Source organism: Hibiscus syriacus, unplaced genomic scaffold (genome assembly GCF_006381635.1).
Source record: "Hibiscus syriacus cultivar Baekdansim isolate YM2019G1 unplaced genomic scaffold, ASM638163v2 tig00116945_pilon, whole genome shotgun sequence".
Taxonomy (NCBI): Eukaryota; Viridiplantae; Streptophyta; class Magnoliopsida; order Malvales; family Malvaceae; genus Hibiscus; species Hibiscus syriacus.
Genome location: NW_024063480.1, coordinates 180,862 through 196,436, shown reverse-complemented (window position 1 = coordinate 196,436; position 15,575 = coordinate 180,862). Strand labels below are relative to the sequence as shown.

The 15,575-nt window shown below is 33.0% G+C and overlaps 1 protein-coding gene across 1 annotated transcript; it reads left to right on the top strand.

Moving 5' to 3' along the window:
* Nucleotides 1-12,528: 12,528 nt before the first annotated feature.
* On the top strand, nucleotides 12,529-14,099 carry LOC120188495 (cocosin 1-like). The gene is made up of 3 exons (XM_039191905.1): nucleotides 12,529-12,767; nucleotides 12,977-13,706; nucleotides 13,786-14,099. Exons 1-3 carry the CDS (start codon nucleotides 12,572-12,574, stop codon nucleotides 13,946-13,948), a joined length of 1,089 nt encoding a protein of 362 aa, XP_039047836.1. The 5' UTR covers nucleotides 12,529-12,571; the 3' UTR covers nucleotides 13,949-14,099.
* Nucleotides 14,100-15,575: the final 1,476 nt, after the last annotated feature.

Genomic DNA, 15,575 nt, shown 5'->3' with positions numbered 1-15,575 from the left:
CGCCAACTCTCATGGTGAATTTTCCTTTTTCACAGTCTATTAGGATTCTGTTTGTGGTTAAGAATGGGCGTCCCAGAATGATTGGTGCGTTTTCATCAGCTTCGCAATCCAGAATGAGAAAATCCACTGGAAATACGAATTTATCTACCTTTACTATGACGTCTTCAATTCTGCCCTCGGGTCGCACATAAGACTGATCAGCCAACTGTAGGATGACCGATGTGGGATAGGAGTGATACCCGTCTAGTTTCATGAATATCGATTTTGGTATCAAGTTTACACTTGATCCCAAGTCAATGAGAGCTCGCCCGATGAAATCATTACCAATGGAACATGGTATTACAAAGCTGCCAGTGTCATTTTGCTTTGGTGGAAGTTTGCTCACTGCCGAGTTGATTTCTGTTGCCGTGGCGACATATTCTACATTCCTTTTCTTTGTAACAATTTTCTTCAGATACTTGGCATAGGAAGGCATTTGCTCGATGACTTCGAGTAGGGGCACATTGATACACAACTGGTCCAAAACATCAACTAATTTCTTGAACTGGATGTCATCATCATGTTTCTTCAACCGTTGAGGGAACGGTGGTGGAGGTCTCACATCGACTACTGATGGTGCAGGGAAATTGCTGGCCTTGACCATAAATTTCTTGTTATCCGGTTGATCCTTTTTTGAGCCTTCACTTCTTTCCTTCTCTTCATACGCTTTCTCTTATTCAGCATTCTTAGATTCCTTATCCGGTTATGTTACTCCTTGGCGAGAATTGTTCAGCTATTCTCCCCCAAACTTGTCATCTTGATCAACTTATTTTCCACTCCTTAGCGTAAGTACATTGCATTGCTCCTTCCCATGATGCTTAGTGACTTCAGTATCACTAGGGAGATTTTCGTGTGGGCGAGAATGTAATGCCGTGGCAATCTATCCCACTTGATTCTCCAATGCTCTAAGAGATGAACTATGGCTTTGCAAAAGTGTTGTCTGGCTTTATAACAAATTTCCTTGATTGTTTTTTATTGCAGAATGTTCGTGCATCAAGGTTTTTGTAGACGACATGAAATCTTTTGTCAATGCCATGAATTCCTACAAGGATAATTCTAAGGAGTTAGTATTGGAATGAGTGTTAGAGGAAGAATCTATACCTTTATTATTTTGCCAGGGCTGCTGATGTTGATTCTGAATATGCTTTTGGTCAGAATTATTTTGTTGTGGCCTGTAATTTGTGGCTTGATTATTGTTGTTCCCTTGATTGTTCCACGAAAAATTTGTGTATTGTCTCCAATCAGGGTTGTATGTATTCGAATAGGGATTATTGTTGTTCCGATTGTAGTTGCCCACAACATTAGTTGACTCATGGTTTTCAGGACATTCACTCTCATGATGGTTGCCTTGACAGAATAGGCACACATTATTGGTCACCTTGACTTCTCTTACCACATTAGGACGTTCCAAATTTTTCAACATATTGGTTATGGCAGAAAGTTTGGCTGCTACTGAATCTTTGTTTTTCTAATTCATATGCTCCAGAGGTTTTTCTGTCGGTTCCCAATCTTGCACTTGGAAATTGATAGTCATTATTCGCTATCCTGTCGAGGATGTCAAAAGCTTCCTCGGGTGATTTGTCTAGTAGGGTGCCATTTGCTGAGGCATCTAACATCATTCGAGTTGGTGTGTTAACTCCATTGTAAAACATCACCACTTGTGTCCAATCATGAAATCCATGATTAACACATTTGCAAAGTAAACTTTTATACATATCCCAGCATTCGTACATTGATTCATCATCGCCTTGGCAAAAACTCGCAATGTCGTTCCGAAGCTGTGTATTCATATTGGGTGGATTATATCGGAGTAGGAAACTCTTGCATAAATCTGCCCATGACTCCATTGATCCAGAATGAACTCCGTTGAGCCAAGCTCTTGCTCTATCATGTAAGGAGTAAGGAAAAAGCTTCAGTTTGAGCACATCTTCATATACACATTGTTGTCTAAATAAATCGCATACTTCAAGGAAAGCATGCACATGCTGTCTAGCGTCTTCATTTGGTGTACAACCAAATTGGCCGATAGAGTTCAATATATTAAACATCATCGGTTTGAGTTCAAAATGGGTGGTTTGTATCTCAGGTGCCACTATGCCAGGATTGAGGTCATCGAGAATTGGGTTCAAATGATCTCGTATCGCTCTTGGTCTTGCAACTTGATCTCCTAAATCTCTCTCATGTCATTTTGCATTTGATTCAATTGTTCTCTGGTTCTTTGGGCACGCAACCTTTGTCTGAACGATTGCTTAACTTCGGGGCCGAATGGTTCCAAAGGCTTACCAGCAGATCTTAAGCTCATGCAATAATAAAAACCTATAAAAGAAAATAATAAACTACGTTAGACTAAATAATTATAAAGTGACACAAAGAACTTGTTATGACTGGAAATTTTGTCAGTTGCCAATCCCCTACTACGGCGCCAAAAACTTGATCGGTTGTGAATGTATGTGCTAAGGCAAGCTAATCTGTGCAAGTATACACAATCGATGCAAGTAATATAGTAGTGAGTGAGTATCGTCTCCATAGGGATTGGATTAGAAATATCTTTTCACCACAACTAGAACTAATGCCACAAATTAATCCTACTAGGTATTAAAGCTAAGAACTAATATTAAGGAGCTAAGAATAAAGATTCAATGATTTAGGCAAGTGTTGGTCGAGTCAAAGAAAATATGCAGACAGACAAAACAAAACAAAATAATTATTGAATTAAATATAATGCAAACAACCTCACATATTTAGACGTGTCACGGAGCACTGATGCTGAATCATTGTCTCGGCAACAATTATTTTAAGCCCAGAATGAATTATTATGACTCGCTAAACTGTCCGACAGGATTACTAGGTATTCTTAGACGATTGCTATTGCAATACCTCTCGGCGTTAACTATAGACGTTGTCTTAACCTACTCTAGCAATTATCCCTTTTAGTTATTTGAAACTCACTCCTTATCTCTAAGGTAGACAAGTTAGAACTTCACCATCCCAGATTCATTCCTTTGCTCACATTGATCTCTCTTAATTCTCTCGAATTCAAGAATCACTTTCTAGACAAAAGGTTATCTCTCGATGCTCTTACAGTGTCCAAATATGTTTTACCGAAACCCCAGGTAATCTCTCGATGCTCTTACAGTGTTAAGACAAAATATTTAAACTATGAGCAAAACAATCATAAGCAAACATAATTCATCATTCATAAACATAAAATATTGTTCAGGCAAAACAAAGTTTAACACCAAGTAAAGCATTTATGGTGTTATCAAAGATCATCCAAGATTAAAATGTTTAAAACAACCCCAAATAAAATAAGAATTTAAGAACAATGGAAGAACGACTCCCTAAACCAGGGCTCTGTCGTGACAATCCTGATCAGCACCATGCCTGCCTTGGTGATCACTCTCTCTCGAGGTCTGATCACCGCTCTACTATCGTCTGGCTATGGAGGGCACCAAGGAAGGCTGGGGCGTAGACGGAGGGAAAGCACTGCAGTTACTTGCTCACGCCTAAGGTAAAACTCTTCTTTCTTCTTCCTTGCTTCCATTCTTTTTGCGACTACGACTGGTAATTATAAGGAGAATCTCCTGGGGCTTTGCATACTTTTGGAGTATCCTTAATTAACCGTTATTAATTTCCCAAACTTAAAAAGGAAAGGCGGTTGACAGTTGTCAGGATATTCAAGGCTTGCTTGCATATGAAGCAGGTCATCCAGCTGGCATGTGACATAGGCGGTTTCGCCACATTTGCTTCAGACTTCTTCAGATAAATCTTGCCTCGACGAGATAAATCTGCTCCTCACGTTCTCATCTGCTCCATTGGCTTTTGCAACTTTTCATTGTCATGACTGAAATATGCTTATCCACCATAACTCAAACAACCTCTTCTCCTCAGCAGCATCAGTTAAGCCAAATAAATCTTGCCTAGGCAAAACTTATCCACCACAACCTATATGTAACTAAATGGAACTAAAAATGCAGTGCATACTTTGTTTAGACAAGCAATAAATTAAGTGAAAAGACTAGAATTTAAGTCTTTTTACTATAGATCCATGAGCTAAAAGATCTTGGACTTGTCGTTTAAAGTTACTGCAATTCTCGATGAACTGTCATCGGGCTCCGGCGTAATATTCACAAGAAACTTTCTCATTATACCAACTCAGATAAGGGGTAACAAAGACTTAGCTAGACATGGAGTAATTAGTTGAGCTTTGATTAACTTGGGATATAATTTGATGTACAAAAATGAATGAAAATTGAGTATAAGCTCTTTTGATTTAATTTTATCTTTTCCAATATTATGATAATCTTGAAGACCTAGTGAATGATCATTAAGATATTCACTTTGAAGGTTCAACTCTTGACTAACTTTTTGTGGGAGACACTGGCTTTCAGACCTCCCCTTATCTATAAGTTCTGGGCTTCTGAGAGCTTAGGTTTTCCATCTTCAAAGCATAACAACCATTCTGTGATGAGGTTTTAAACCTTTAATCTCATAACCACACAATTTTCCGAAGAGTGACTAAAATCTCCAGAATGATAGCTGTATGAATTTTTGGCGCATTGCCAATTTGGACGCATATAAGTGTTAGGCCTTGGAGGAATAGGTGATAGAAGGCCACTTTCGAAGAGAAAGGGTAACAAGTTTGAATATGACCATTGAATTGGAATGAGAGGTATCTTCTTTCTCTTCTTGTTATTTTTAGCCTTCTTTACAGGCATTTGAACTTCCTCTATGCCTCTCTTCTTTGAGTGGGACTCAACCTTCGTCTTGGAAGTTTCAACCTCAATTTTCACTTTTCCCAACATGATCTCTGTCACGCTTTTTGGAATCATACCCGATTGTTGGAATTGCCTTGGATTATCATACTCCCCAACAGGTTCTTGATCATCTGTTGTCATCACATTAGCTACACAACCAACATTAAGATTTTCACTCGAAGTCTTCATCTTTATTGCATAATAGAGTCTTCTAACAATTTCTCCCCATATATCATTGTAACCATCATGCTCATCAACTTGGACATCTGTCTTCTGGATTCAACTTGGAACTTCCTTGCTTCATCAATAATTTATTGTTAGATCCTTACGAGTTTTTCCTAGATTCTTTCGATCTTACTAACACATGTTAATATCTCATTCCCTACTTTCAATCTTTTTATAAATACACCCCAGGTAACTTTAATTTTCTTTGGGAACTTCTGTCACAGTATCATTCACAAGTTACTCTCATGTTTCCATGATTGATATATGTAAAAATGCTTAAATAAACAAATACGATGCAAATGTATATGCTAAATGTAAATGTAATATGAGTTAATTCCATAAGTGACCACCATATAACAACCTTCATTCAGACAATAAGGTTTCATTACACCATGTAATCAAAATAAAATTGTGATTCTTCATTTCTTCGTTTCCTTAAGCTGTATTCTTCATGGAATATTATGTTCCACCCAAAATTATCGGTTTATTTTTCACATTTGATGATGACTGATATCCTTAAATTATTTATGGTTGAATCTTGAGATTTTCATTTTTACTTCCAATGCGAAGTGGTCTTCATGGCTTCATTAAGGGTCTTCTCGTCCTTGGTATGACTGCATTTATCTCTTGAGGAAACATCTTGGCCTTTGCGTCTTCAAAGAAAGTCTTCAATCAGCTTTAAATTTCTTCATTCATGGATTATTAGAACATATTCAGATCACCTAATTTTGACTACATGGCTAAGAATTTCTTGTCTCATTATAAACAGTCTTCTTATTTAGTCAAGCAATTGTGAATTAACACCTTTGGATGACACAAAGATGTAAATGCAAGAAAATAAAATCAAAATAAAATAAACACATAACAAAAATGGGTTAGTACACATAAGATAAACAACAAGATAGTAAGTACTATAAGTATCAAATACAACCTACCCTCATAGGTTGACTACACATACATGGTATGATAAATCCTACCCAAACATGCTTTCTACCCACATGCTTTGTTATTCAAAAAAAAAGTCATAACCGCATGATATCTACTTCGTAGACTTCGTGAAAAAATATAAAACCTAACCGCGTACCCTTCTAGTTCTCATGCTTTTTACAAAATAAATAAATAAATCTGAGGAAAGGTTAGAGTGAGTTTCCCATTTGTGATTTTTGAATAACCACAGACAAAATTTCAGTACAAAACAGGCAGAGTTTCAGTACTACTAAAAGGGTCATCGAATTGTCCTTTGTTGTTGCCCCATTGGGCCTACCAGACCCTTGATCCTCACCCATTATAGGCTTAAACGGATCAAGTTCAGTTCGAGAGGATGCATTTCCCTATGTCCATGCAAGGAAACTCAATGTTCGCTTATAAACACAAGACATATGTACCCCAGAGGCTACTTGCTAAAGCCCATATAGAGAAAAATAATTTTTCTCATGTAAGCGTAGCGTTCACCCCTACCTAACGGGATACAGGAAACTCAATGTTCATGGTTTTAGCATGTGTGAGAGAAAACTCACAATCCATTGCCTCGATCCGAAAACAAACAAACTAAAAAATGTCAGAATCTGAAACAATGAAAATCACACATTAATACAAATAATATTAAAAAAAAGTGTATGAAATGATGTGATGCAAACAAAATATAAGGATCAAAATTTAAATATCATTCAAATTTACCATTCTCAACTACAAAGATGACATATAATCGATTACGGCCTGACTCTCTAATGTCTCCAGTGGAGTCATCAAGCTATCAGAACAGTTCTTAAGCTTTTTAGGGCTATGGTAGGGAGCGATCCAACTTAATCTTAGAATAGGTTGGAGTTTAAAATAAATGCATAAATAAAAAAATTTGGAGTCATCATCGACCTTTGGGTTAGGTAGGTCGAATACCTAAAAAATATCCTTTAAAATAATTTTAAAAGATAAAAAGTGGTATATGTTTAACCAGAAACTCATTTTAAAAAAGAGTTCGAGAGTTGATTACGTGTGGGGAAGAATTAGCACCCCCAAAATACCCAAAATCGATACCTAAACGATTATACGTCATCTAAATATTGAAATATGCAAATTCAAATATACATTTAAATTATGGTGCTTTTTAAAAAAAATATATAAGGGGTATTATTTTGTACGACCAATTCTCGAAAATACATTCATTGTTAGTTAAGGGGGCATTTTCATGGATTCCCCATACAAAATAATATTACCCAAATTTTAATAAATTATACATACAATAATTCTAAAAAATCAAATATAAAAAGGTGTTACTTTGTATGAGAAATCATTGGGAATGTGACCCTTGTCAGTAAAGGCACATTTCCATAGATTTCCCATACAAAATAATATTACCCAAATTTTTAATAAATTATACATACAATAATTCTAAAAAATCAAATATAAAAAGGTGTTACTTTGTATGAGAAATCATTGGGAATGTGACCCTTGTCAGTAAAGGCACATTTCCATAGATTTCCCATACAAAATAATATTGTCTTAGCTTATAGATACAATACATATATTAAATGTTTTAAAAAATTCATTTGAATGTAAAAGGTATTATTTTGTTCGAACAATTCTTGTAAACGCACTCCTTGTTAGTTAAGACACGTTTCTATAAATTATTCACATAAAATAATATTTAATATATATATATATATTAAAATATTAATATACTTATATTGATCGAACCCATGTACATTTAATAGCTATCTAATAACATGCAACAAATAAGAAAATGTTAAAACAAAACACAACGCAAGTCGAATAGACCGCACTAAAATATGACAAAAAGACAAAAACTTTAAAGATCAAACTGTAGAACCAGCAAAGCTTAGAGTAACCGTTGCGAATATTATACAAATTAGGCGCCCAAATCGTAAATAAACCAACATCACTATTCAGAACTAGAATAAAGAAAATTATTAAAATTTGAGGGTCAAACTATAAAACAAACAAAGTCATGGCCATAAACAAATACAACACGTAAGCTAGGTACCGGAATCATAATTTAACCACCATCAATATTCAGGGCAAAAATAGAAATTATTAAATTTTGAGGATTGAATCAAACATTTACCCCAAACATGGACAATGACTAAAATATAAACGGAGTAAAACTTGAGATCAAAATTAAAATAAATGAATATTTATTTCGTTCCAAATCTTCTTTTTCCTTTTTTTTGTTGCATGTTGAAGTTTTAACCTTTTGCTTGTTTTCTCGTTTTTTATTTTCGTTGCTCTGGCCGAGAAGCGTCAACTAGTGGTGACGTAAAAGGATTAGAGGGTAAAACGTTGTATCCCGAGGCTCCTTTTGTCATTTTCGATTCTTATCGACGGGGAATCCAACATCGACAGCAGACCTCGGGTATCGGTGAGTCACGGGCGAGTGGATCAGGCACACAGGAGCGTAGGATAACTGAAGAGGCGCGCGTGTGATGCACGTGCAAATCCGAATGGTTGGATGTCCTTGGTGAAGCTGGGTTGTTGGATCGCTAATCGGATCCAACGGCTATGATGCATTAGCGGCGGCAGCTGATGAAGAGCTTGGTGGAATCCCTAGTTTGGTTGGGTCTTGGGCGTGAGCTTACCTTGGGACTGGTTGTATTTGGGTTGTAATATTGGGCCTATAACAAAAATTATAATAAAAAAATAAATAATAATTTATTATTATTAAATAATAATAACCCAAACAAAATGAGTGTCTACATCATAAGTAATTTAATGTCTCATTCCATAAATAAAACGAGAGGTTCAAATCTTAATGTTTTGAATGAAAAAACTAGATTAAGAAAATAACCCTTATGATGGGCCTCTAATATATTACTAGTCTGAATTAATCAATCATTAAGTTAAAAACAAATGATTACACCAAAAGATTTTTTTTTTTAAACTATGAATGGAAGCATCCTAACACGCACTATAAATTTAGTAAAACACAAGGAGTGACAGAGCTTAAACACATTAATTACAAACTAGTTGACCACAATGCAAATACCATTCTCACCCAAAAGATTCTTCCTGGAAATCTCATACCAGTTCAACCAATAATGGAATTAGGATTGGACTACATAGGGATAAGTCGTTTAATATTAAAACAAATATAATATTTAAAATTAAATAAATCATAAAACTTAAAAGATTATGATTAATTTTCGTTAATTTTGAAATTGAAGGATTTAAAGAATAATTAAATTAAAAAAGTTAAATGGTAAAGACATAATTTTTTTGAATTAATCACTGATATTTGATATATTGACCTAATAATCCATATCGGATACTGCAGAGGCGAGGGCAATCCTCCCAACCCAGTTTGCTCCATTCACAAACGCCAGGATTCGAACCCCTGATCTTACTTAAAAGACATAGTATCTCATCCTACTAGACCAACTGATTGTTGATAGACATAATTTTATTTTAAGATTGAAAGAGTCCTACAAAATAATTACTCCTCTCACCTATGATCATTAACAATCTAGAAAACCTTTATAGGTTAGCCCAATACAAATATAATAAAAAATCATCTAACGTAATTCATATATATTTTTAATTTAAGAATATAAAAACAATCGTTTATATATTAGATCTAGAAAATATATATTAATTGGAATAATATAATTTTCTTAACGTAATTTATACATATTTTTTTAGGGTAAATTGTTTATCTGATCACTTACTTATTACTTAATTTATGTTTTGGTCTCTCAACTATTATTTTTTTTCAAATCATATTTAACGTTACGTTTTGGTCACTCGATGTTATAAAATTAACAATGATGGTAACATGATTTTTTTTTAATTAACTTTCAATCTTTATATGACATTATCTTATTATAATACGCCAATATCACTATTAAACTTTTAAAGACATGTTATCAAAATAAAATTAAAATGTAATATTATTTATGATTTAAAATAAATAATAGTTGGATGATCAAATCAGAAACTAAATAATAACTAGATATTAAACTAAATAAGCAATAGATATGATTCGTCCTTGAATTCACATGTTGATTTTTTCTTTTATAAATAATATATCACTTATTTGTATTTCCAAAAAAAAGAAAACGACAGAAAGTAAAGAAGCGATTGGTCATTTGAGGCCAACGTTTATCTAGCTTCTATTGTCTTTTGTGGGCCAATTCCATTAATAGCTGCATTGGTCGTGCTTGGCATTTTCCACTATGGTGTCTTGTACGGTGGTGAATAGAGGTGCACAAAATTCGAATATTCGATTTTGTATCAAAAATATATAAAATTGGATTTTAGAAAAATCGATTTTTTTAAATTGTATCGGATATTTTAAAATCGGATAGTATAACCGGTTTTGTAAAAAATTAGACGAGTAGTTTTTTTATCGGATTAAAAACCAGTTTGAAAAAAATCGGATAAAAACCGGTTTTTTATTTCAAAAAAATTCGGTTTGGGGTTTAAAAAACTTTGAAGAAGAGATGGCGATGTAGTTTTTAAACTTTGTTTCAATTTTCGTAAATTTTGTTTCAATTATCAAACTTGAAAGTTTTTAAGTATTTGAATTTATCGAACTTGGAAGTATTTAAGTATTTCAATTATCGTAAACTTTGGTGCAATTGATGACGATGTAATTTTAATAATACTAAAATAGGTTTTTTTATAGCCGATTTTTTTAAAAATCGGTTTTTTTCAAACCGAAACTGGTTACATAGATTATACCATTCGACCCTCCAAACCGATTGAAACCGAATCATTTTTTTAAAATTCGATTTTTTGGTTAGATAAAAAAATAGAATCGATTTTTTATCCAACTTTATACATGTGGTGAGGCCGGTGAAATAAAAAATGACCACATGGCACGCTACAACAATTTATTGGCTTTTACTTCGACCATTTTCTTATTCTTCCGTTTGTACGATTGCCGTCATTAATCATCAATATTTGATTCATTAATTTCTTTTTTTACTCACCAAAGAAAAATATCCATTAAATAAGAATTAAATTTTAAATGTGAGTCTCGTTAAAAATCATCTCCTAAACTTAGACGGAGGAAGAGAATACCCACACTCGGAAAAGAAACAAAAAACCAGCAAAGACTAAGACAAAACAACCCTTACAAAAACAGAATCAGCCAACCCAACTCGACAAAACCAACAAAATAGAAGTGCTACAACATACTTAACCAACAGCCACCAATTAAATTTGAACTCAAAGACACCTCCGCAACCAGCAACTTTCGTAGAATCTGTCCCACCAATTAATCGATTAATTTAGATTACATTAAATGTAATTTGAAAGGAATAATTGGATTGATCGTCAAATCTATGTGGTGCCAAGATTATATTGTCGGTCATTAGCGGTTTATTTTTTAATTTAAATGAAAAATTATGATCAGTAAAAAATAATTATTGATTGATATTTGAATGAAGAGAATGGATCATCATGAAAAGAAGAAAAATATATTCAAGATAATCGGTCATGATGGTGAGTGGTTCCCTTCCTTCTTTCGGTCTTAATTAGAGATATTTATAGTGAATTTTAGTGTGTATCATTAATAAGGTTATTATGACCATCTGTACGCTAATAGATTAGAAGAATTTAATCATCAGATTTTGAATTTTATTTTGATGTGTCATTTGGACCCGTCATAGATATTTTCTATGCATTATATTTAACTAGAAGCTTTTATTTAATAGTGTAGACTAATCAAAAACTCGAAATTTTCCAAAGATCATCTCTGAAAATATAACAAATAATTTATGAGTTGAGTGCTGTTAAATATGGATAATAAAAGTCTTATGTCTTCATTATTTAAGTTCAAAATAATAAATATTTATTAAATATTTAAATTTGAAATTGATGAAAACCCAATTTTACTTAATTTAAATTAATATAGACGTAATTATGTCCTCTATAATCATACAAATGGACAGGAATAACTTAATCCTTTCCTTTTTCTTAAATTTGATTTCTTATTAATAATATTGTGAAAAAATATATTTTAAAAGTATTTAGTAAAGTAATATTTAAATATATTTTATAAAATTTAATTATTTAAAATAATTGTAGTAAAAAGTTGACCATCAAAATCTAAGATACTAAAATCTTTAGGTTAAACTATACGTTTAATATTTCAATTATCACTTTTGTTTTGTTTTATTCATTCAACTATTATTTTTTAAAATCATTCATATTGTTACGTTTTAATTTTATTTTGGTCACTGATCATTACAAAAATAATTTAACTGTTGATGTGATATTTTATATTTTTTTCAATGATAAAGTTATTATCTTATGGTGACACATCAGTATCACTTTTAATTTTTTAATGACATGTGACAAAAAATAAACGTTAGATATGATTATTTTTTTTAAAGTTAGACCATCAAAACAAAAAAAAAAGTGACAGTTGTAGCAATAAACGTGTATACCCAAATTTTTTGTTTAAAATTCTGTACACCATATTTCTTAAAAAATTTATCTCAAGGACGCTATAAATTTGTGTCGTCCTTGTGTTTCTCAGATATATAATAATAGTATCGTTGATTTGAATAAGGAGAGTGCAAGATAAAAACAAAATGAACATGGAGCTAACTCCCAAGTTTCCGGTAACTTTCGACGAGACCGAAGGTGGTGGATACTACAACTGGGCCGCTGCCGACTCTCCGGTGCTCGGTGAAGCCAAAGTTGCAGCTGGTAAGCTTGTATTGAAGCCACGGGGCTTTGGTCTTCCACACTATTCGGATTGCCCCAAAATAGGTTATGTTCTTGAAGGTGAGTCTTTTGAGTTTTCTATTCAGCCTCGCATGTCTATGAATTCATTCAAAACATGATTTCTTGATGATGATCTTTAGGGATGGACTGCCAGGGGCGGATGAGATCGTTTATTTTAGATATTTTCTTTATATTTTTTTTATGATAATTTGATTTTATTTTTCGTTATAAAATCTTGCGTCGGTCCTGATAATATCGATTTGTGTTAGGTGTGTGTGGAGTTGGATTAACGATGCCAGGAAACACAAAAGAGACGATGAGTTTCATTGGAATTAAGAAAGGGGACGTTATCCCAATTCCATATGCATCAGTTTCATGGTGGTACAATTATGGAGATTCTGATGTGATTATAGTGTTCTTAGCTGATGCAACCAATGCTTATATTGCCGGTGAAATCACCTATTTCTTGTTAACCGGACCTCTGGGATTCATAGCAGCTTTCTCACCTGAATTCATTGCCAGAACTTACCAAATCAGTGTTCAAAAGGCTGAAAAACTAGCAAGTAGTCAAAAGGGGGTCTTTCTCCTCAGGCTCGATGAAGAACAAGCTGAAACCATCCCCGAACCGACCAAGGAGCTCGGAAACATTTGGACCCGAAACATCGAAGCTTTGTCTCCCGACGTTGAAGTCGACAATGGTGGCAAATCCACCATCTTAAAGGGTAGTCAATTTCCTCTACTTGAACAAGTGGGGCTTACTGTCACTCGTTTAGTACTCGCACCCAAAGCCACAAGGGCACCATCCTACGCATCTCATCCACGGATGTTCTACGTTGCTAAAGGAACCGGTAAAGTACAGATTGTGAGTCTCCAAGGCAGACTTGTACTCGACACCGAAGTCGAGACCGGCCAATTATTTGTGGTGCCGAAATTGTTCATGGTTACTATATCAGCCGAGGAAGAAGGCATAGAATTGGTCTCGGTTGTAACATCTTCAAGGTGACCGCAGCTAATTCATTTCCTTCATATATATTGTTGATATGTATGTATAATTAATCACTTGTCAATTGATTTGCAGAGCCCTGATAGGAGAATTGGGAAGTAAAAGGTCCGTTTTGAATACGGTTCCCTCGGTTGTGCAAGTCAGCCTTAATGTGACCGGAGAGCTAACTCAATATTTCATGCAGAAGATGGAGATCGGCACCGTTATTGTCCCTGCTATGAACTTGCACCCTTCTTAAAAGCCGATGACGATAACTTATGGTTGTGCAATTTGGGTTTCAATAAAATGCATTATATGTTTAGAATAAAGCGGTTTAAACCTTCTATTTATTTTTATTTTAATCCCGTTTAATATTAAATCATAAATGAAAAGGAAACACTTATGCATTATATTTTATTAACATAAAATTCTTGTATTCTATGCTATTTCTTTTTTCTTCTTTTTATATTATATTCCCTTCTAAAATGAAAGTTTTATAGTTTCATTCATGTATCATATGTCGTTATAGTTATCATTCTCCGACATCTTTTTCAATAACTTAGAATATCAATGATATTTTATTATCTTTATCGCTCTATCAATTTAGATTTTACTTAAATCACTTTAAAACTTTAAATCCTAACCAATATAATATATAATATCTACCATCCAATCAACATAGAATCATGATATATAATTTGCTTCTACCTTCTCTACTTCTTCATTATTGGAATTTAAAAGAAAATATTTCATCATCGAGAAATAAATACTTTTAGTACTTTTAATACAATATTTCAAATATTTATAGCAAATATAATTAATGAATTTCAATGGTGGATCCATAAATATTTTATAGAGTGGACACACATATTTAAATAACACAAATCATTTGAATGGAGTGAATATAAATAAAATTTTAAAGTATACACCGTTAAATAAAATTGGACACTATTAACAAAATGAACTAATAATTAAAAAAAACTAAATTTTAAAGTGGACATATGATTCATATGGATGCACCTCTAGATTTGGTAGATTGGATAACAGATTAAATGATTAGTAATTCGGGTGACTACAACAACAAAATCAAATAGCCCTTATTTCACATAATTTAAAATGTTATAAGATTCACAGACTTACAATAAAAAGGTTTAGGGTTAGGCCTAGATTCAGTTGGTCCCATTATGGCCGTATCTAGGCCTAGGCCTATTTACGCTATGGTCCATCCCATGCCTTAAAAAAGTATATTATTTATTAGTCATCCACTTATTATTTAGTTTATATTTTGGTCATCTAATTATTATTTATTTTAAATCACACTTAATATTATGTTTTGATTTTATTTTCGTCACTCGTCTTTAAAAAATTAGTTGTGATGTTGTCATATCATCATTAAATAATAACACGCTAGGATTGAAAAATAATTTAAAAATGTCATATTAACATCATTGTTAATTTTTTAATGGTATATGATCAAAACAAAACCAAAACATTAAGATATGTATGATTTTAAAAAAATAAATAGTTGAGTGACTAAAACATAAATTAAGTAATAGGTGGATGATTAAATAGATAGTTTACCCTAAAGAAAATATATGTATGAATTAGGTTAAGAAAATTATATTAATATATTTTTTCTAGATTTAATCAATATATATGTATATGTAATTTGTCGAAACGATTTTTAAAGGCAGGGAAGCGATATTTTGAAAACCACATCATTTTTAATTATTCTCTTTACGATTGAATTTTAATTAAAAACAATGTGATTTTAGAAAACCTCTCGTTTCGAAAATTTGAAAATTCATTCACGATAAAAATACGGGTTCAAAGAGTCGCCACCAATATTTGATTAGGGTGTGATTGGACACCCAAAAATGTTTTGT